Below are 23,173 nucleotides of genomic sequence, written 5' to 3'. Positions count from 1 at the left end.
ATCTGCCCGGAGCATACCAAAACTTTCAGACATTCAGTAAAGCCATGCAGGCCTTCCGGAGGGGCATCAACAATGACATCCGCGTGCTCTTTGTGAAGGCGCAATCTGGGTCCTTCACTTAAAGCTGTGATTGTTTACATGAGCTGTGGTATAGCGGAGCAGTGAGAGGAACGGTAACTGAACAACCACCATGGAAAATATGGAGCACGCGGAACAAGAACGGGTGGAACCAGCCTTGCTTTCCCTTTGCACTTTTCGAAGGATCGCCTTCTCAGATGTAAGGGAATGGATTCTATCCCAGAAGAGAAGTCCTTAGCACTCCTCACTTATGTGATTTTGAAAAGAACTGTGGTCACACTGAGGCCCGGGTCGGAAGGCTCATGTTTCCCATCATTTTCTGAGATGAGAAAATTTGAGTTCTGGCTGGAAGCATTAAGAATCCAACCCGTGCGTGCAGCAAGCATGTTTCTTTGGAATGGTGCCAGAGGGGGCAAACTGCCCGTCTGACCTCCATGTGAAATATTTGGCTTTGGCAGAGGACAGCAGGCCTGAGCAGTGGGCAAGGCGAGGTTTAGCTGCTCGGACTAAGTTGGTGAGACAGACTCAGAATGACTGAGACAGGGCAGCCGTTCTCCCCCTGGTCATTCAAACTCCAAAGTTGGAAGGAATAGGGAAAAAAGAAAAAGCCAAAAACCAAATATGCTTAAAACTCAACTGACCTACAGAAATAACAACAAAAACACAGAACACTCACTTCCGGGCATAGCTGCTTTGACAGGCACAAATAAAAAAAATATAGAAGATATTAGAGGTTTGTTTTAGAAATTAGGAAGTGTAGTACTAGATTTTTTTAGGTTGGTGTTAATGATACTTCAAAATAGATTTGCTCTTCATCATTAGTGAATATTCAGAGAAATCACAAGGTCGTAAAAGTTACCCTTGTTTCCTAATTGTGTAACTTACACCTTTACATAAAGGGCCCAATAATGGTTGTTAGTGTGATAAGCTGCACACCTGGAAGTAACTCAGCCAAGTTCTGCTTCTGATTCTTGACCACAGCCAGGTGCTGAGGAGGGTCGCATCACAGACCAGAGCCTCATGGACTGGCTGGTCGCTTGCTTGCTTGCCTTCCACAGCTAGGTGCTATGTATGACCTACTCTGTTGTGAGTGGTCTCCTCACCCATGAGCTTTCTCCTAGGGGGCCTGAAGGACACAGTACTGGCTCACCCTGGTCTGTCCTCTCCTTCTAGAGAAGTAGGTCAAGGTACACATAGTAAGAGGGCCTCAGAAGGTTAAGTCACCTCCCTCCAGGAAAGGATGCTTGGCAGGGCCTTACCTCTTCTAGTCTATCCAAGGCATCGTTCAGCTTCCGCTGCCGCTCCAGTGCTAGCAGCCACACCTGCTGCCAGCGGGCAGACAGCTGGTTGATTCGTGGGTTTTTTGCTTCAGACTGTGAAAGGATTGGCATGGGAGGAGGGGTGGACTGACTCAAGGACTTCCCTAAAAGGAAAAATAACTACGAGATTAGAAAAGCTGCTTTTGTCAGTTCACAGAGAGAAAGTGCCATATGTGTTAACTTAGGAGACCCTTAAAATGGTATCCGGTCAGTAAATGTGAAAAAAAATATGGGCAATATTCATGTATTAGGACTGCTCATTTCAAAACTATTGATCTTCCCTCCCAGCCAACAAGTACTTATTTCATATCTTCAAATCAATTCTGTCCTCAGCGAACTGAGGAAATGTCAACTCAACCAAAAAAAGCAGTGGCTCTAGAGGAGCAGATTTATCTTTTTAATTAAATTAACACAAGACAAACGTAAACAGCTAGCACTGATGACCAAAACACTGGAAAGGCCACTGCAGTAAAATCTGCTCAACCACTTCAAAATTATGCCAGTCCAAGAAAATGGAATATAGTTACTGCATGTTGGTATACAAAAAGTGAGTTTCAAAAAAACATTTTAGTTCAAATCCAATACAGTTTTTGAAAAAATGGGGAAGTTTTTTGTTTTGATTTGATTTTAAAGTAGGCTCCACAACCAATGTGGGGCTTGAACTCACGACCCTGAGATCAAGAGTCACATGTTCTACTGATTGAGCCAGCCAGGCGCCCCAAAAAGAAGTTTTTTGATAGGGACTTGGAAAGTGGTCATCTTCAAATAGCAGGAAGGAAACACCCTAACACAGGAGGCTAGAAACATACTGCTGCCGCTGCGGGATTTCTCGATGAAAGGCGCGTGAGCAGGCTCTATATTCTTCCTTTTGTACGTCTTGGTGACCCGGTCCACATCAGGCTGTTTGCGAGTCATTTCCTCCATAAACATCTGTCAGACACAAACAGGGAAAAGAGTTAAAGAGTTTTCTCGGACTGAGACAGAATCAGGCAACTTCACTCACAAAGCCCAAGCTCATGATGGACAGACCAATTCACAGATGCCTTTGTACACTGTCTCACTCCTTTCAAGAAACAACTGAGCAAGGCACTTACTTCATCAGGTATGGGAAACCTGAAGAGATAAGACATGGCTTCTGACTCCAAGGAGCTCACAGCTGAGTGAGGAAAACCAGGAAGTCAGAGCAATGAATGCCACACAGGATACCAAAGAAGGACCTAGGAGACCCTCTCCTGCTGGTGGCTGTGAAGACATAGGCTGCCATGCTGTGAGCGTGCCAGGTGGCTGAGACCTGAGGGCAGCCTCTGGGAGCTAATGGTGACTCTTGGCTGACAGCCAGCAAGAACATGGAGACCTGGTCCTATAACCACAAGGAATCAGATTCTGCCAACAACTGAATGAGCCTGGGTGAGAACTTGCAGCTGGGGCTGACATCTAGATTTTGGCCTGGTAAGATCCTAAGGAGACCCAGCTAACTCAGGCCCAGACTCCTGCCCCATGGAAACTGCAAGAGAGTAAGTGTGTGTTGTTTTAAGCTGCTAAATCTGTATGAATATGATAAGCAGCCATTTAAAAACAAATACACAGGGCAAAGGAAACGGGCTCCATGAGCAACACAGGAAACACCGTGGCCACATGACATGGTGACAATACCTGATGTTCGGCAATGAGGGCTTTAACTCGGTCGATGTTCTGAGGGATCGGCTCCTGGTCCCGCTGAATGAGGGTGGTCTCGGCCCACTGGATCCACGCCAGAAGTTCTTCCAAGAGCTCGGCATTAGCCACCAGTTCTGACAGGGCTGTTTCAAGACGCTGCTGGTGCTGCTTAGCCCACGTCAGGACCTAGGGAGAGAAAGAAAATCCATCGCCTCTCTCAGTCAAGTACATCCTTTGTTTCCAAAGTTTTTTCTTCCATCTGATCCTAACAATGACTTTAAGGGGGAAGAACACTCGAATACTCCAGAGGCCTCACTCTTACTCTAGTGACAGAGCTGGAATGAGCAATCAGCACTCCTGGAAGCAAATCTAGTATGAATATCCTATTAAACACAGGACTTCTCGGGAAGGAAGGAAAAATACCAAACCATGTCCACTGGAATTCATCACTGAAACCATCACTACACCAGCGCTATTCTCTCAGACTGCTGCTCATTACCAAGAAAACAGTCATGACTAAAACACTAACTTAATTCTTACTGACATATTCACGGTGGGTGAAAAGAGTCCTTATCTGGGGGTGGGTGGGGAAAGCTCAGTAGCATTTTCTCACCAGAAACCCGCTTCACGGGGAACGTGCTGTCCCCTCTGCAACCAGGAACCCACCTCCTCAAAGCGAGCTCGGATGATAGTGATCCAGTGCTTGATGGTAGTGATGCAATCAGGATGGCACACAGCCAGGATGGCTTCTCCCATTGCTACTGCTGCGTTAACATCCACTCGCTTTTCTTCCACTTTCTTCATGAACTCCTTGAACAAAAAAGATTTGAAAACAAAAACTTGAGAAATCTACTCTAGCAGCACTGTTAGTTTACACTGTGAGGGGGAAAAGATTCAATGCATTTTTCCCTCCTCTATGTGTTAACACAGACCTCAAGCCTGCATTTGGGTGTCTCTGGCACTTTGTTCCCAGTTCTGAAAGACGTGAAAAGGTGAAGGGTTTACACAAGAATGACTTTCTCAGGGCTCCTGGGTGACTCAGTCGGTTAAGCATCCGACTCTATTTTGGCTCAGGTCATGATCTCGCAATTTGTGAGATCAAGTCCTGTGTTGGGCTCTGCACTGACAGTGTGGAGCCTGCTTGGGATTCTCTCTCTGCCGCTCTCCCACTCATGCTTGCTAGCATGCTTTCACTCTCTCAAAATAAATAAATAAGCATCAACAAATAAATTAAAACAATGACTTTCTCTGCTACAGATGACAAGGTATAGGGACCCAGAAAGGTACCTCCTATCCCACACCAGGCATGACCCTCTTCCTATTCTTAGTTTTTCTTAAAAAAAAAAAAAAAAAAAAAAAAAAAAAATCCTGTTTTTATTCATTTCCATGCATATAAACAATACAGTCTTAGACAAATGACAACTATAAAACACTATGGATATTTAAAAAATACTGAAAAAAAAAAATCTGCAACAGAACACCACATATAAAGCCCAGATCAAAATCTCCTGATTAATTTCCCACTTTATTAGGACAGACCGTGGCCCTTAAGACTGCATTATATTCTGGATATATATATTCTATATAGAGCTTGGTAAGAGGTCCAGTGTCTGACGCTGGTAATGTGAGTAAAGGCAAATGAAGCTGTGTGCAGGTGAGGATTCTAGGGGGTGGTACAGCCCACATTTTTCTTTATATGATACCACGCTGTTTTCACTTTTTTACAACCAATACACATTACTTTTGTAAAAACAAATGAATGATGTTTAAGGTGTCAAAAAACCCACTAGTCCTTTCCCTTTCATTCCTGCCAAACCAATAATCTGGACCCATTCTGGTTCCAGTCCTTTGTACGTGAGGTTGGAAATTCCCAAACAAAAGCAGGAGGCAGCCCTCACCCTGGTGGGTAGCATGGGTCACTGCACCCTGGGGCTGGATTACCTTATGGGTGTCAATGAGAGACTGCAGGGCCTCCGTGTCATCAGGAAGTGCTCCCCGAAAACGAAGCGTTTGCTCTGCTTCAGAAAGCCACTCCAGCAGCATGTGGACTGTGTCCCGAAACTCTTCCGCCTGAAATAACCAAGCACAGCAGATTGAGCCTCTCTGCAGCCAAGGTCCCGGACATTGGGGTAATGTCAGAGAAAGGGTCGGGCCTGAATGCCTTTGTGTGTCACAGGCACTGATGACCCTATCAAGGCCCCACAAAGGTCATCTTTCATTTGTAGATCTTTAAAAACCAAATTAATTTTTTTCTCTAATGAATGAACATTAAAATCTTGTAGAACATTCAGAAGATCAATGTTTGGCTTTACATTCGAGACTGGGTGGAACTGATCCTGATAAAGAAATGAGAATGAATCTGCTAGGATCCTCTCCCTTGGGTTGTCGCCAAAAAAGTCTCTAACCTGTTTTAAGGCCTGCTCCAGTCGGCTTTGTTTGGAGACGGAGAGCTTACACACAGTGTCCCAGCGAGTGCTCAATTCCTGGAGCTGCCCTTTCACCCACGTGGTGTCATCACGGCTATTCTCAATCAACTCTCGGCCTGACCGCTTCAGTACCTGAACGGTTCCTGTTCGCTTTCCCAGTTCCTTCTGGAAAACCTAGAAAAGAAAAACAGAATTAGTTTGCTGAGAAATGTTCTGAACCCATGACGTCAAACCACAGAGAAAAGGAATCGTTCAGTCCAGTTGTCCTTGGTAGGTGCTAGTCGTGTGTCTTTTATGCAGAGGGAGGCAGGACAATGTGTAAGAAAGAACCATCAGAAGAGGTGGCTCTCAAGATGAGTGGTGTGGCTCTGGGTAAGCTGTTTACCTGGAGTCCCCATTTCCTAACTTGTAAAACAGTAGTAACGTTACAGCAAGATTTCCAGAATTGTGGGAGTTAAGTAAGAACACATTCTGCCATGCACATAATAAGAGTTTGTTGTAAATTCGAGTAAAGCTGAATGCTTTGTGCTAAAACAAGAGGATATAATGGAGGTCAACATGACAGGTGTAGGTTACACTAAATACCACTGTGCAAGGTGCTGGGCTAGCGAGGGTCAAGGATAGCTCAGAAAAGAACTCATTTTCATTGTAGGAGTCAGTGGAAATGGGTATCTTGAGGGGCTCCTGAATTTAAATTCATTGTGTGACTCAACTGAGAGGTACAAACAAGAAGGGGGGAACCCCAAGACAAATTGTACACATCACCAAATCCAAATCAAAGCAATGTTGGCGAATCCTTTGTGACTGATGCAGAATCCCAGCGATACACACGGAGCGAGGAGTGGTCTCTCTGACAAGCAGAGACACAGGCTCTTCCGGACTTCCTTTCTCCCCTGGATGGTGAGTCGGAGCAAGAGGCCTGCTTAGGCGGAGGAACCCAGGGCTCTGCCTCCATGCGGCGCAGCTCCCGCCCCTCACCTTATGGGCGTCCATGAGGTTCATGACCAGGTCGAGGTCCCCGTGCACGGGCTGGTCCTCGGCCAGCTGCGGCTCCACCTTGTACAGCCAGTCGACCAAGGCCTGCAGAGCATCCATGAACTGACCCGAAAACAGCAGGGCCTCCTCCAACTTGTGCTGCCTGAGAGAAGCACACAAACCTCACTGTTTTGGGGGATCCCTTTTCTTTGACTGGCTCACAGTTCTGACTGCTGAAGGGAACACTGCTTGCACTCTACAGAGACAGGGCCCTCCATGCTGGGCTGGTTCGAAACAGATAAACAGTGACGAAGAGCTATGCCTAGACATTTTGAACCAAACTGCTCTCTAGAATGGATTTAGTATAGCAAACAAGTGCAGATACCCTTCTGGCATCTTAGGAGTCCAATGGTTATATATATGGATACACCCTAATGCCCCAAGTTCTGTGCTAATCACCTTACACCACTCAGGTGGAAGAGGACAGTTTCAGCCACGGTCTGAGTCAGGAGTTGTGTGACCCTGGGCTTTCTCTTCACCTCTGTGAACCTCAGTCACCTCATCCAAAAAATTGTGGAGCACAATATAAAGATATCCTAATACTTAGCATAGCATAGTGGGCACACAGGGACAGGAGTACAACTTATGGAACCAAACTCAAAAGCTTCAAATCCCAGCTCTGCTGCTTAGTAGCTGAGTGACCTTGGGGGAGTTAAAAAACCCTCTTTATGATAGTTTCCTCATGTGTAAAATGGGAATAACAGAGCCCGCCTCAGTGGTTGTCAGGTGGATTAAGTGATTAGTAGCCCCTTTTTGGCACATGCTCATTAGTGATTGCCCTGTCAAGGGCAGGTATTACAATGGTTACACGAGGTGTTATGTGCAGAGGCTTTGCTCAGTGCCTGACAGTGAGAGAACTCACTGACACAGCCATCAGTGTCACAACTTAGTCACTGACAGAGAAGTGTAGTTACTAATCTTCTGTTGCTATTGGCTTGAGTTTATGGCCTTCTTGCTAATATGGTAAGGTTCAAGTTTAAAATGAGAATTTTAATACATTTTATTCAACTTCACAACTTGCATTGAATGAACCAGAGATATTGAGATGCTACAAAACCTGTTACTGATGCATTAGCTTTATTGCCATTTTATGGAATCCAATTAACAGTCTTTGTTAGTTTCAGGATGACATACAGACCCACAAAGCAAATATTCGTACTCACCTCTCCACAGACTTGCCACAAACAGTATCCCATTTGTCTCTGACTTCTCCCAGTAAATTGTCAAGTTTCTGAGTGTCATCAGGAAGCAAAGTCTTTTCTTTCAGGGCTCTGCCAGTTCGAATTGTGGTATCATACACAGGCTGTTTGCCACCAAGGGTTTTCTGAAATTCCTGTTTCCAAAGAGAACAGAAAGAATCCACGCTAAAAGATGATGTCTTGATTTGGAACAAAGAAAATTTTTCAGTGTTCAGGTTGGTAATGGATGTCACTACTTCTTGAGTTAACAACAGCTTATCCTCGAGAAATTTAAAAATTTTGGGTGCGCCTGGGTGGCCTACTCGGTTAAGCATCCGATTCTTGATTTCGGTTCAGGTCATGATTGCACGATTAATGAGATTGAGACCTACATTGGGCTCTGTGCTGACACCATGGAGCCTGCTTGGGATTCTGTCTCCCTCTCTCTCTCTGCCTGTACCCTGGTCTCTATCTCTCTCTCAGAATAAATAAACTTAAAAAAAAAAAAAAGAAAGAAAGAAAAAGAAATTTATAAATTTTTGTTTATACTACATGTAGCAGTGCACAAAAATTTCTAAAAGCTTGTTTTAACTGATTACTCCCACAATCACTTTGTTTGAACAGTTATTTAAATGAGTGATTTTTATGGTTAGACCCTATGTAGATACAAAACAGCTAGCTTCATCATCTTGATTTTTCAACATTAACCAATTTTTTTTTTTTTTTTTACTAGCTCTGATTTCCATTTTTTGCAAACTTCAGTGAATACCAAGGTCAGGACCTAAGAGCCATGAACCGCTTTACCTTATGCTTAGAAAGCTGGAGTTTAATTTTGTCCGGGTCATTGGATATCTCCAGCTCTGAGTCCAGGTGACTCTCTGCATCTTCTAGCCAATCAATCAGTTTTTTCCAAGCTTCATGGAACTGCAATTATATAAAAAGAATGAATATGCAAGCTACACTTTCATGTAAATCATACCAGAGGCTCTACACATGCAGCCCAAGATTGTTCAAGAAATTGGCAGCTTTCTTTCCTAACTTACTTGTTTTGCCCTCTTCCTGGCATCATCCAGTGATCGCCCTCTTTCAATAGACCGCTGGACAACCTTCTCCCATCGAGACTGGACGCTGACCAGCAAATTCTTGATCAGAACAACATCCTGTTTTTGGCTAAGGAACTTTAACTGATTCCCGGTTTGATCCAGTTCAATTATCTGGTCTCGATGAGCATTGACCTCATTAGCAAACACCTGAGGGGAAAATATAGCTCTTTTTAAACTGAAGATAAGATAGAGGAGCTTCTTTCTCAGCTAGTCCCCTCAAAAGGCAGGTGACATTGTAATGTCACAGTTACCTTGTGCTCCTCTATCTGGGAGAGGACAGTGTTTAGAATCAGGCTGGGAGGAGAGGCGATGTTGAGATTTTGCTCTGCTAGAGTGAGCCAATTGATGAACTCTTGCAGGGAATTCTGGAATTCTGTTGCCAGGTTGAGGGCCTCTTCCAGCTTTGACTGAATTTTAATTAAAACACAAAAAGAGAAAGTGCCAAATTCAGGAATTGTAGTTTCCAGGACAAAGGCGTGAATTGTACACTAAAAAAAAAAATGATCTCTAAAGAGGAAGCCTCACTTAACCTCCAAACATGCCCTGTTTACAAACACGGGGGCAATTTAACGTTAGTGTCTGAAACCAAAACAAGTATGTATAAAAAGGAAAGAGCACAATTTGCAGCAAAGTTGCTTTCTCTGCCATTCCCCACTTCCTGGGACATTAAAGAACAGGGATAGAGCTATTCAGTAAGTGTAAGGGAACAGATCCTTCAGCAGTGACAGCTGCAGGGTCTGCAACTTGTTCTGGGCAAAGCCTCATTTCCCTTTGATGTACTTTTTCCAGTATAAAAACAACTGAATGAAAAGCACTTTACTGTAAAGATGATGGTCACTGCATTGCTCTATTTAAATGTTTTCAGAAAATATGGCATCTGAAAATGTGAGGCTGAAGCTCATTCTTTTTTTATTTTTATTTTTTTAAGGAAGCTCTAGGCCCAACTTATGACCCTGAGATCAAGAGTCGTGTTCTACCAATTGAGCCAGCCAGGTGTCCCTGAAGCTCATTTTTAAGCTACAAGCAGAAAAGGTGAGGGGGAAAAAAAAGCCATAATATTCTAAGCAAAAATGTGACACTAGATACAAATTTTTAGACACTGCTCTAAATCAGAATGGCAAAAACAATGGCTCATTCAGGGCATGTCCACTGCCCAAAAATGCACCCCAATTCCAGAGTCTACGAGCTCCAGAGAAGCTCTACCCACAACACGTAGGTGATGGCCTCTGTCCCTGGTCCATTTAGCAGGCAGGCATGTAATAATGACAGGTTGCTAAAAATGAATATATCTAAGATATTCATAGAAACCCAAGATGTACACTACAAATGTTATTGTTAACTGAGTTATATATACTGTATAGGTTTTTATTTTTCTTTGTATTTTCAAGTCACTCTTGTAACACAGAAAAACACTATTATCATGTTACAAAAACGTACAGACCTAATGTAAACAAACCAAGAGAAAAATAAAATCTACCTCAAATTTATTACAGAAATGCTTAGAAATTAATAATATTGCAAGTTCCTAGATAACAGGAAATCTTTCCACATCATTTTATCTATTTATTCCTTAATATAGCACCATACACACTTACTACAGAATATTAGTGATACTAAAATGTAGAGTTCTTGCAAAATCAGAAATAACTATCCCTGACACCAAGCCCTTGTTTGACCAGTTCCACCAATGATGGGTAAGTATATCTTGAGGCAACTTGCTCCATTGATGGGAAAACATAGAAATTTCTTGATTAGGAGCCAGAATCTGCCTCAGTTTCTTTAATTAGTCTTAGTTCTGCATTCTGCAGAAATTAGATGATAGTCTGTCAAAGAATTAGAACACAGCCCCACACTCAGTGTCTCTGGTCATTCTTCATATAACAGAATTACCAGATCTCACACTAAAAAAATTCTAGGAAATTAATGGTACTCTCAAAGTATCCATTTATACGTGTGAATACTTCTGTCCATTAAATTTCACAATGATAGGGTTCATGCCTTTGCTTCCACTATATAGCTAGCACAGTGCCTGGCACATACATGCTTAATAACTGTTGAATGGATATGGCCAACAGATTTGAACACCTATTTTACATTAGATCTGCCCAGTACAGAAACTCTGTGCTGAGTAATACTCCGAAATTTGGTACTCATAAAAAACAATGTTGTGAGGCCTTGATCCCTGATCACTTTTCTTTTGAAGAGAATTTGATTTCTGAAGAAGAGTGGGAAAAGGTCACAAAATTTACTCCTCTTCTGATTTTTTTAGTAAAATTATTTGCACACTGCCAAATTCCTGTGGAGAATATTAGCCCAACTCCCTGCATGTTCTGTTCCCACCCTCCCAATCCCAAGCTAGTGACTCCAACATGACCTTGTTTTTCAGTAGGAACACAGATCAGTGATTACTATGAGTTATAAGTCCATCGCTCAGCAGTTAACAGCCTCATATGTCTCAACTGGTAAAGGCAAAAAAAGGAATGAACGACAAAAGCAAATATTGGCAGAAACCAGTACCATCAATGCAACTTGATATGGATGCAAAATAGAAATTTAACATCAGGAAAGATAGCTTGATTAGTACAAAAACGGTTAAATCAAAAACGATAACCAGTTCTGCAACTTCTGGTACTATATAATGGTCTCCGAAAAATCTTCACAGAAACTAGATGGTAATTACATGCGATGGTCAAGCAAACTACTCAAGCCCAATAATCACACACTGTATTTTGTGGTGATACCTTTCTTTCTTCCATCTTACTGCTGACCACATGCCACTTTTGTTCCAAGAGAGCTACACTCTGTTCTGTCTTTGAGCCAGACCCAGAATCATCGCGGCTTAGAAGCATGAGCCTGCCCTTGTCAAGCAGTTGATTATAAGTCTCTTCCTTGGCTTTGAGCTGGGAATAGAGTTCCTACCAAAAAAAGAAAAAAAAGTCAAGAAAGGGATTGGTAATGCCAATTCTCTGAAAGCCACCCACACACAGATTTATAAGCACAGTTGGAAAAGTCCAGGAAGGTCTCATCTTGATCAAAACCCTTTCTTTTGGATTCAGTTCAATTCCTGAGCAATGAATCCTACCATTCTTCGCTAAAATTGAAATAATTTTGTTATCAAGAAGATTTCCTTAAGGATCAGAGATCACAAAAGTAGACCCCAATAATTTATTTCTCCTTTACTTAAAACATTTGCCTAGAAATTATGTTGCCTTTTTTTCTCAGCCCCTTTCTTAAAATATTGTCACAGTATCTATCGATTTCTATAAGTCCCTTCAACACTCTTTTCTTAGACACATCCATGTTAACATATTTGTCTTAATGCTCTCATCTTCAAGTCAATATTCTTATGCCAACTGACTGACCAACTCAAAATTTAACAGCTCACCAATGTATTTCCAGTCAAGCTTCCCTGTCACCACTGCTGCCTGTGGTAGGGGCTCTTAAAAGCCCACGTAAAAAGCAGTAATCCTTAAGGTCATACTATATTGTCAGTAAAAATGTGCTGCTTTGTAGACTCCTAGATACATACAGGTCTGTGAATTCAGAAAGTTCTGAGTAGGGGATTATGTTCAACTTCAAGAAGCTTCCATTACCATATGTGTATCAAGCTGTTCTCTTGCAGTTTCAGGAAGTCCTCCTGTGGGCTTAGATGCAGAGAGTTGGGTCTCCATTCTAGTCAGTTCCAAGAGAAAATCTTCAATTTCACTGTGGAAACCCTGGGCCTTTGAGAAAAGACACATCAGTAAGGTCAGCAGTCAATTCTCAGCTTCAAAAGTAGACTTCCTAAATGACCACATGAGGAACCTATCCTGAGGGAGGAATTCTGGGTTGCTCACAGGGTTGTTCTGTTGCTGGATTAGCACGGGGCCAATATACTTATTTATTTTTGGAATCTAGCAGAATCCTTTGGACTTCACTGTAATATATGATAGATGTCTGATATAACCTGATGAATCAATCAACAGACTGAAGTACTATTGAACATGGACATGGGGGGATCCTCACTTGATTTAAGAAATAACTGAATCTGTGAGCAAGGTTTGTTATGGCAAAGATTTACTAACTAACTTTGAATAGTAAATAAAGAGACAAGGCTACAAACAAATCTGAAAAGAATCACTCAATCAAAAGCTATTCTTTCCAGACAAGTTCCAGCACAGAATTAACCATCTTCTTAAGACATGGAGCAGGGGCTGGGGTGGGGAAAGGAAGGTTGGTGAGACATTCTCCAAATTGTTTTCCTTTCACTGACTCAGACAGGCTTTCTTCCAATGTTATGTGCACAGCTCCACCTCCCTAACTTGGACAATACACGCACCTGCTGCAATGTCAACTGAAGCTGCTGTTCTCTCTCCTCTGTTTTTTGTAACACTGACTCCCAGCACTGGTTCATAGTTTCCAAACGGCTCCTTAGGCTGCTGGCGTCATCTCCAGCACTAGATTCAAGAAGCTCATTGCCAGCTTTGTTGACTGTTTCTACTGTGGCTTGATGGGCCAGAACATCATTTTTTAGAACCTAAAAGATGTTGAACAATGTAACTTAGCTCCACAGATATCATCAAGCCTGGTTCCCAACGGTACACACAATATCCAGAGGCTTCTGGTGACAATATTGGGTCTCAAGGCAACAGGCTTAGAGATGAAAACTGAGGGCACTTACATGGTGCTTTGCGAGCTCAACTTCAATGACTTTTGGGTCTCCGCTTACTGGTCTCTGAGCATCCAACAACTCCTCAGTGTGAGTCAGCCAACTCATCAGTTCCTCTAAGGCATGCTGGAACTGGCCAAGGGCCAGGAGAGCACCTTCTAGTTTGTGCTATTCAGAAAAAGACATAAAGGGAATGTTGGTCAGGAAATTAGAAAAAAGGAACTAGTTGTCCACTGATGCACTCTACCATCTGCCTCACCTGTCTGTGGGCAATTTTTTCACCCAGGTTCTCCCAGAGGTGTTTGAGTTCTGTCAGCGGTTCTCGGATAATGTCTCTATCCGTCTCATCAGTAGCTTTCTTTAACATCAGCTCACCCTGGTGATTGAGCTTCTCCATCTCAATTTGCTGCTGGTAAACTTCCACTTTGAACTCCTATCAAAGACATACTAATGTTAACATCAAACCAAATCTTTAGAAACAAAAAAGAAGCAACTCTTCTTCAAAAGCCATTCCTATTTACAAACCTTCATTTCATTTAACTGATCTTTAACAGTGTTGAGGTCCGTGCCAACAGGGGGCATGGTGCAGAGCTTAATCACAGTGTTATCTAGCCAGTCAAACATAGCCTAAGACAGAAATACAAACAGTCAAAAACCAAAAGAACACAAGGAGTTGAGAGAGAATTAGCATTACCTCTGCTGACATAAGTGGACAAAAATTAAAGCACCTTGTGATGTCTGTGTTTTCAGGTGGGGGTCAGAGGTAAGGGATAATGATCTTTATTCCAGTGATATGGGGATTGAAGAACAGAACCAGTGTTATCAGGATAATGGCCAAAATAAATTACACTCTGGAAAAACTAAATGTGAATAGCAGTTGAGTATTTGTCATGGCCACCTAGCAAGCTCAGGATGTGGTGAAACTACTGTGCCAAGCTGTGCTTCAAGGTAACTTGGTTTTGGAACCTTTTGGCAAGCAATGACTTGCACAATAAGGCCTGCTTCACTGTACAGCCACCCTGAGGATAAATATGATGATGAAGAGCATGGCAAGAATCGTAGAAATTTGGAGGTATTTTTCTCACTAGGAGTGGAAAGCTTCAGCTGGAAATATCAAAACAGCACTGTCTTAGTTTGGAAAATGCTCTAGTCGTGTAAAGGTGATCCACTCAGATGCTGGATCCAAAATATGACAAACATGGAACTTATTTCTATGGTGGTCACTGTGTGGCCTCTCACCTGAAGAGTGTCCTGATACTGCACAGCAGCTTGCATGGCATCCTCAAGCTTTTCTAGCCTCTCCTTCCAGGTTTTGTTTAAGTTCTCCCATGCATTATTCAGCTGGGGGGAAAACAGATTCTTTAATTAATAACCCTCTTCTGTGTGAGTCCACTAATGTTTCATCTGAATTCCTTATCCAGTTTTCCATATACCTCATCAATGCTCTTCTTTACTTCGGGCTTCTCAGTTTCTCCACAGGCAAAAATCAAATCTGCTCCAAGGATTCGAATAAATTCCAACTCCTCATGCAGACCATCTGTCTCTTCCTTAATAGTCTATATGTAAATGAACAGATCATAAGCCAAAACAGAAAGCAGAACAGAACTTCCCAAACTTTGCAAATGTAATTTATACCCCCATCAACAGCAGATGTTGAACAGAACTGTCAATTTCACAGAAGCCTTTCAATGTCCTTAATATTTCACTTATATAAACAGTGAAACTTCAGACTCAATTTATTTCTCTTTCTCTCTCACACACAATATGTATATATGGAATATATTTATATATATAACAATACATAAAAAATAGTCTGGGAAAGGTCTAATGAGCTTTAATAATTTATGGAACGTTTATCCTTCCGGCTGCCAGAGATTTTTTTTTTTTTGAGAGAGAGAACATGCTTGAGTGGAGGGAGGAGAGAGAGAGAATCCCACAAAGTGCAGAAAGAGGGAGAGAGAGTGCAGAGCCCAGAGAGGGGCTTGAGCTCACCCAACATGGTGCCTGAACTCAAAAACCTTGAGATCATGACCTGAGCTGACGTCGGATGCTCAACCGACTGACGCAGCCAGGCGCCCCCACCAAGGAGATTATGATCTACAGCCAGAAGTCTATCATGGGGAAGTATATCAACAAGGCTAAAATAATATAGTACAAGTCACCAACTTGAGAGCTGAGAGACTAACATAATAGAAATGCTAGGCTGTATAATTGTGGAGAAAGTCCGTTCTGTGCCAGATCCTAAAAACTGGTTCATGCACTGGCAATGACAGGGGCAAGGAGAGGGGAGAATGGCGGAAATAAAAGACAAAATATCAAGATAGGCAGGACTTTACTTAAAGAGACAAAATGAGATGAAAAATGCATTTCATAAAAACTAGGCTCTCCAAAAAGACTAGAAAAGGGTAGGTCAAAGTAACAATTGTTATCTCTGGATGATGAATCCAGAATTTATTTTCTTTTCTATCTGCTATTTTTCTACATTAAAGAAATTTACTTGAAAAAAGAAATTTACCTGAGAAATAACGTACACTATGGAAAGAACTAAAATCAGAAAGCACATTCTACTAATTTGAATTAAGTTTAAAATTGATAAAAGGATTACTTTTGAGTGATGGAACTACCCTATATCAAAATTACAGAGGTTGTAGGAGTGTATCCAGGCGGTGAAACTTGTATGTATAAAGAAGAGAGAAATCTTTATTATAACGAGCACATATTTTTTTCAAGTGGAAAAAAGTCCTATTAAACAAACAACAACAATAACAACAACCTCTTAAGGAGTAGGCCTGGGTAAGCAGTTAACACAATATACTTGGATAAAGTGATTTTCTAGAGGACAGACACATAAAAGACAAGGTTTTGTTTCTGTCTTACCTCAGCAGCTTCAACCTGTTGTTTGATTATAGATGGGTCAATGCCTGGGCTTTCCAAGTCATGGACAATGTCCTGGGTGTCTCTGATAGTGGTCAAGAGAGCCGCCATGTCATACCAGAACTTCTCTGCTAGTTCAAGGACATCAAGGAACTTAATTTCTCGTTCTTCAGCTCGAGCTTTGATGTCCTCCCAGAAGAATACCATCTGATCCAATTTGTCCTGGATTTCTGAGGGAATAAACAACAGATATGAATGGGACTTCCTGAGTACTTGAATCCACTTCATCAGAAATTTCACCCAGTTCTCACATTTTCCCCTGAAATTATCCTTTAAAAAGCTCTACAAATTTATAACCTGAAGGATAGTTTTTTACCTTTGTTTTATTATTATTTCAACATTTGTATTTTCTGCTTATGGTGGTCTCCCACATAAAGAGATCACAGAGATGGCATGGAAATGTGTTATCATCTAATACAAAGGTACTGCTCAAGTGAAAAAGACCTAACTTCTAAAGGGGCTGAGATGAGAACTCTATTTCCAGTGTTCTGTGTCAAACTCACTGTTTCCTATGGAAAGTGTTCTATAAGGTAGTTATGCTCCGCCTACATTGGACACTGCAATTCATATTAGGGGTTAAAAGAGCATCTGTTTCCTGGCCTAGGAATCCAGCTACCAATTGTAATCTTGTTTCAATGGGGAGATGTGTTCTGAATTCTAAATGACTTTCCAATTACTTGGGGACTGCCTTTACATTCAGTGAAGTATATCTGGTAGGATGCTGGAGTAAGCACAGCCTAGAATTTACTTTACTGATTTTCTTTAACAATAATTAGATTCATGAAGCACCTTTTGCAGCCAAGTCCTTGTCGGCTCCCTGAGATCGTGCAATGAGCTCTTCTCCACGGCGCTTCAGGGCCTCAAAGGAAGGCTGAAGCTTTTCCAGCTCCACGGTGGCGCTCTTGTTGTCACTGACACACTCTCTGATCTTGTCCACTTCGGCAGGGATCAGCGGTGGCATACGCAGGCGAGAGGAGAGATTCTCCAGAGTCTCCAACATAGGCTCGATTTTATCATGGAACTAAACAGATGTTGGAACGTTAGCCATCACAGCAATACTACTTCATCACACTTCTGTGGGAAATGTTAGGGAATAACAGGTTATGAATCTACTACTCTTTCTGGTAACTTGCATTCGGCTTAGCCTGATGGCTGTCAAGTGTTAGGTCTGCCTAAGAGACTGCTTTGGGCATAGCACACCAGTGCTGGCCCATCAAAAAAAGAAAGTAAACGTTTATTTTCAAAACAAAAAAAGATATCAAGTAATATGCCAGAAATCGACTCAAGTCATTAGTGCTGTCACAGTACTTCCCTGATCCCAACTAGTGTGACAAGGAAGGGACAAGACCATGAAACTGGTGAGAGTCAGTGTGTCAACATTTCAGATGACAGCTGCATGCAACAGATTAGACCAACAAGTTAGAGGCCCTCTACCAACTGTGTAAATGGATGGGGAACTCAATATGCCACATGACTTAGAGATTAAAAGTATCCTGGCATGCAATTTAATAACCCACTATATGTAATAGTGAGAAAGGAAAAGGTCGGCATGATGAAAGGTAATTAAAGAAGGCCAAATCTATCCTTATTCTAAAAGAACAATTGACCTTCCCGCTTTTCAGGTACTGTGAATAACATGATTGTAATTATAAAATTTTCATTTATAATCTGAAGCAGAGAAGGGGGAAAAGGGTGCAATGCAGATATTCTTGCCCCTTAAGAAGTTCTCTAAAACCAACTCTGGATTCATTGCAATGAAGCTTAACTCTAGTGTCTTACACAAGAGACACAGTGGGATTTCCTTGACAAAATCACTCCCCGCTGCTCCCTCACTTTTAGGTTTTGCCCCAAGTGAGACTGGCATAATAAACCAGACTAATAAAACTTCTTCCACGACAGTAAAGGGCAATTTCCTTAAAGGTAAATCTTCTCAATTCTCAGCTTCATAAGAACCCCCTAATCCCAGTAGGGGTGGGTACCTTACCTCTGCAATCTGTAATGGTGGGCGCGGTCAACACAACAATGAAATGTGACGATGTGGGGAGGACAGGAGCAGGCAGCAACAACACAAAGTAACACATTCCACAATGTGAGTGAGAGATGGGACGGAAGGTGGGGGGAAAAACTTGAGTAAGTACAAATATTAACCAAGAATATTGACACTAAACATAGGAATAAAATACCCAGACATGACAAAAATACCACTAACAGCAATATATTAGTTGAAAAGTATGTAGTTACATGCTTTAAACTCCACTGCTGGTGGTTTATGTTTCTCTTTGGCTCTTCTCCCTACTCAAGCATCTTTCTCTGCACCAGGAGCTAGCTGGTGGCCTCTTGAGTAAGAAAACTAAAGTGCTGTCTTCCAAATCTCGAAAGTAACAGGCTGATAGGAATCTCACTTTTCTTGACACATTTGTTGCTTCAAGGTGAATTTATCCAAAATCATCCCTGCTAAAGACTCATCACAATAGAAAAGTTTTCAAGAAAACTGTCAACAGACAGTATATACCAGCCAAGATGAGACACCCCCCTCCCCCCTGCAACCAGCCATAGTGTTGGTATACCAATGTTCCTTGGAATGAAAATGTAATAGGCACAGGTTCCTGATCTACTGATGACATATCATCTGCACGTTGGTCTAGACATTCCAGACCACAGAGGCACACCTGATACAGAGATCTCGTGCTTAGACTAAAGGGTAGTTGAAGAGAACAGGACTTAAAGACACACACATACCTGAGCCGACTGGGAAACAGCCTCGTCCAGAGCCAGTGCCCGCTGGCGCACCTCCTCTTTTATTTGGGCATATAGGTTTTCTGCTTTCTGGTATTTTTCCTCCACCATTTCCCCCTCTTCAGGGTTTAACTCCTTTAGTTGTGGGCCTATCTTTAGCAGCTTATCAATATGGGGTTTGTGTTCAGCAATGGATTCCCTGAGTTGCTATGTAAGAAAATAAAATGATTATTTTTGTACCAAGCTCATATCAACTTTGAGAGGAAAAAATGGAATTGCTAAAAACCAGCAAGTCCCAGCATCGCACCATTTATGGAAAAGAAAAAAAAAAAACGATCTAAGTCTTAGGTTCTAACACTACCTAATTCTCTTAATTTTCAAAAGCCAGTTCAGACGTCCCAACACCAGGAAGCCTTCCCAGACACATCATCTCTCACTCCTCCTCCCCCTCCCTGTTGATACAAGCTTAATCCCCCTCTTCTGTACATATAAATACTTCCATGCACTATAATTTGCATGGTTAAATATCTGTCCCCCCTCCTCAAACTGAGAGACATTAAGCAGGACAAGGCACAAATGGCAACTTTTCTAGTAATCCAACCACTCCTTGACTCTACTGCTGGCTCCTTCCAGTTTATATCCATCCATGTATAGGAATACAGAGAAAAGAATAAGCGCAAGCCATTAGCCACAAATAAGAGAGACATTAAAAACTATCTTTAATGGTAAAAGCATTAGTTGAAGTGTCTACAAATTTCCCTTTTCCCTAAAGTCCATGCAGCCAATGCTTTCTGACATTGTTTCACTCCAGCTAGGGCTTACCCAAATGGAAAAAGCCACCCAACCATATCCCAAGTCTCATGACGCCCCACCATATCTGGAAAGATTTAAAAATACCCTTGATGTTTACTTAGTTCTTTATTTCTGCAGTACCCAGGTTTCTGACATCTCCATGCTCTTTTTCTTTAATGGATTCATATTAAGGACAAAGGAAGTAATTCAGGTATGTATTGTGTGTGTGTGTGTGTGTGTGTGTGTGTGTGTGCGCGCGCACGCGCGTGCAAAAATTCTAACCAATTAAGACTTAACTTCATAACACAGAACTTCCACTTGGTAGGCACTAAAAAATATGTTGTTTTAAAATAAAGCGTAGAGCCAATTTTGAGTTCTGCCATTGCATAAAACCTGGATTGCTCCTTACCCTCATTTCCTCTTGCTGCTGCCTGAGCTGCTCATGATCAATGGCTGGAGGAGGTAACTGTGCTATCAGTGCCCGGGTCTCCTCAATCCAGGGGCTGAGCTCCTCGTAAGTTTCCCAAAACTGGTTCACCAAGACCTGTGCCCGTTCTAGGCGGGTGTAACGCTCTGAATTGAGCAGACTAATGGCTTCATATTGCTGTATTAGAGACTCTGTCTTTTCCTATGAACAACAAAATATAAAACTTATTACTATCACGAACCCTTCTTTTAAGGAAAAAATGTAGGTATATATCCATAAAAAATTAAAGAAGTTCTTCAGTTTTTTATGTCCAGAAATGGATTAATTGAGCAAAATTACAACTGATTTTATTTTCTTTATACTTAACTGAATTTTCTATTTTTTCTTATCATATATATGTATTGTTTCTAGACTTTTTAACACATGAAAGTAGTTTCAAAGACAAACAGAGCAAGCACGACACAGCATAACCTCTTAGAGATGACATACAACATCAGACATAGCATTATTACGGCAGGTCAGTTCAAGACAGAACATCTCAGGGGCTGAAATGGACCCTCTGCCCACTAACTTTGACTTGTCTTTTCTCCTCTGATAAAAATGTCTTCACAAACCAGACACTTAGGCTTCATATGTTTAAAATGAGTAGTTCAATTTATGAACATTTCGGAGGAAACAATGGTTAACCATAACTTTTACAAGAACAAGCAAAACTGATCTACAAGTCTCTTGGCCAATCCTTTTAGAAATGGGTATGATCATTTACAAGGGCCTGAAGAAAGAATATCTGCATATGGGTCTGAAAAATCTATCATAGATACTTAGAGAGGTAACTCAAAGACCCTTATGGACTGAAGATACATAGCAATTCCTCTGTTATAAAGAAAACAAACCTGCAATGTATTTCACATCTTCTGGTAGGACTGTTTGGACATTTGTGCACATAGGGTTAGGGACATGGCTCCCCCCAGAACATCAAATTGCACTTTAATACCATTACCAGTGACAGAGGGGGAAAAACCTTGTCATTTCACAATTGTACTGATTCACCACCATCAAGACAAGATAAACATGGTAAATAAATAAATGCAATTCACCTGTAATATAGCTTTTTGTTCCTCCCCACATGTGCCAAAGATTTCACCACGATGACTGAAGAGTTCATCCATTGAATCTTTGTGTCGAATGATGTCAATAGAGAAAGCCTTTGAAAGTGAACTACAGTTAGGTCACGAAGTAAGAGAACCCCAAGCCCTGTTACTGAAATGTTATTAGACACAATTTATGAAAAACTCCTCACTCTGATGAAGCCACATCAAAACTATTCTATAAAGTTTGACACTTTGCCTATCCATACATCTTCCATGCTTATCTTTCAGTAGCTTACAAAAGTATCATCTATCCTAAAAATCATCCAGAAAACTGCTAACTATTCTTTCCTGGATTAATGGGCCTATTGCTCCCTCTTCACAAAGCAAAAGAATCTCTTCCTCATCTTACCAATTATTTTAAATCTCTAGCCACCATCATGAAACTGCGTTATTCAACCTGTGGCAGCCAGAAACTCTCGTAGTTACTCTAAACCAGTGAAGATTCTCCTAGCTCAGGGCACAGCAGATATGTCAGTGTTACACTTACCTTCTGTACCTGCAGCTGAGCTGTGGTCTGGTCCTGTTCTAGGCGAATTGGACCCAGGGCCATCAGTTTTCGTTTTGTTTCAGCAACCCAAGCTAGTTCTGCATCAGCAGCTTGCTCATACTAATAGGCATATTAAAGAAAAATGAACAAATTATGTTCCTTAGAATTACCATTTCCTCAACACAGAAAGGCCTGGATTTTTACTAATATGGTTTATTTCTACAAAGGAAAGCCAAAACTGGGGAAAATTGCATAAAATCATAAATCAAGGTGCAGATAATTTGTAACTGATTATACTTCAACAAATAGGAGTTGATCCTATTTCAACTTCTTTATAAAGAAGTCATAGAATTCAATTAGTGATCCTACAGCTAGAAACAAAATGGAAATTGACACTCCTAAGACTATACTTCTAATCACAATGCTTTTATGAGGCTGTGCTCTCTCCCATCTGCCAATCCTGTTTCCTACCCATACACTGAACAGTAGTTTTAGCCGTATGTTTAAACGCATGGTTAAACATGGCAACAGACAGCTGAGTCAAGCTAACTTGGAAGTACTCTCATAGTTGAAGAAGCGTAAGAACACCAAACCTTTAAAGGGTTCTGTGGAAACAAAGAAAACTAAGAACTTGTTCTATGTGACTGTTTAATGAGGTCCCCCAATTATTTCTCTTCAACTGTGCCAACAAACACCAATATTTAAAGAGGAAAGTAGGCTTTTCCCAAGCATGATAAATCTCATACCCAAGTATCTGGTCAAGGGTAGGGATACCAATAAAGACATGTTGGGGATGCACTTGAGAGTCACAGCAAACTTCTGTGTGGTTCACAAAGTATTTGCTTATTACTATGAACCCAAGAAGTCATGTTATATTTACTCTGCACCATGACACATTAATAGGTACGTATCCAGCTACAAAGGAAAGCAAATAACTTTTTCCAGAAAGCAGGAAGGAAAAAAGATCGAGGGAAATAGGACACCTGTGTTTACTGAGAAGGTTCTATTTTGGATACCTCTATTTTGGTTAGCATATTTGATAGTAATTATAGTTCTTGGTTCCTTCCCCTCTTCCAGCTAATACTAAAACAGTTGATTATGTCAAACTAAGATGGGATGCATTTGGACCTTCTGGTCCTAGATATTATCTACTATCAGAATCTGCCTCTTAACCGGTCAGTAGCTAAGAAGAGGGCTCAAACA

At 41.5% G+C, this 23,173-nt stretch overlaps 1 protein-coding gene across 40 annotated transcripts in view; it reads right to left on the bottom strand.

The window, feature by feature from the left end:
- MACF1 (microtubule actin crosslinking factor 1) overlaps window positions 1-23,173 on the bottom strand; it is a 336,214-nt gene that overhangs the window by 19,894 nt on the left and 293,147 nt on the right. For 29 of the 40 annotated variants that reach the window (XM_045482240.1, XM_045482241.1, XM_045482242.1 and 26 more), the window contains 26 exons: window positions 21,971-22,090; window positions 21,430-21,537; window positions 20,315-20,533; window positions 19,117-19,320; window positions 18,362-18,370; window positions 17,167-17,398; window positions 16,321-16,547; window positions 14,877-14,999; window positions 14,683-14,784; window positions 13,969-14,070; window positions 13,703-13,876; window positions 13,456-13,611; window positions 13,114-13,311; window positions 12,389-12,517; window positions 11,537-11,710; window positions 9,047-9,202; window positions 8,736-8,942; window positions 8,497-8,616; window positions 7,678-7,847; window positions 6,458-6,617; window positions 5,459-5,653; window positions 4,995-5,123; window positions 3,720-3,863; window positions 3,051-3,239; window positions 2,207-2,327; window positions 1,338-1,501 (listed from right to left, as the gene is read on the bottom strand). In XM_045482240.1, the coding sequence (XP_045338196.1) occupies window positions 1,338-1,501; window positions 2,207-2,327; window positions 3,051-3,239; window positions 3,720-3,863; window positions 4,995-5,123; window positions 5,459-5,653; window positions 6,458-6,617; window positions 7,678-7,847; window positions 8,497-8,616; window positions 8,736-8,942; window positions 9,047-9,202; window positions 11,537-11,710; window positions 12,389-12,517; window positions 13,114-13,311; window positions 13,456-13,611; window positions 13,703-13,876; window positions 13,969-14,070; window positions 14,683-14,784; window positions 14,877-14,999; window positions 16,321-16,547; window positions 17,167-17,398; window positions 18,362-18,370; window positions 19,117-19,320; window positions 20,315-20,533; window positions 21,430-21,537; window positions 21,971-22,090 (4,032 nt within the window). The remainder of the gene's footprint in view (window positions 1-1,337; window positions 1,502-2,206; window positions 2,328-3,050; window positions 3,240-3,719; window positions 3,864-4,994; window positions 5,124-5,458; window positions 5,654-6,457; window positions 6,618-7,677; window positions 7,848-8,496; window positions 8,617-8,735; window positions 8,943-9,046; window positions 9,203-11,536; window positions 11,711-12,388; window positions 12,518-13,113; window positions 13,312-13,455; window positions 13,612-13,702; window positions 13,877-13,968; window positions 14,071-14,682; window positions 14,785-14,876; window positions 15,000-16,320; window positions 16,548-17,166; window positions 17,399-18,361; window positions 18,371-19,116; window positions 19,321-20,314; window positions 20,534-21,429; window positions 21,538-21,970; window positions 22,091-23,173) is intronic. The other 11 variants (XM_045482265.1, XM_045482251.1, XM_045482266.1 and 8 more) reach the window with 1 other exon arrangement.

The sequence above is a fragment of the Leopardus geoffroyi genome, chromosome C1, assembly GCF_018350155.1.
Source record: "Leopardus geoffroyi isolate Oge1 chromosome C1, O.geoffroyi_Oge1_pat1.0, whole genome shotgun sequence".
In the NCBI taxonomy this organism is placed as follows: domain Eukaryota; kingdom Metazoa; phylum Chordata; class Mammalia; order Carnivora; family Felidae; genus Leopardus; species Leopardus geoffroyi.
The sequence above is the reverse complement of the archived record's forward strand: the minus strand, read 5'-3'. Positions and strand labels throughout refer to the sequence as shown.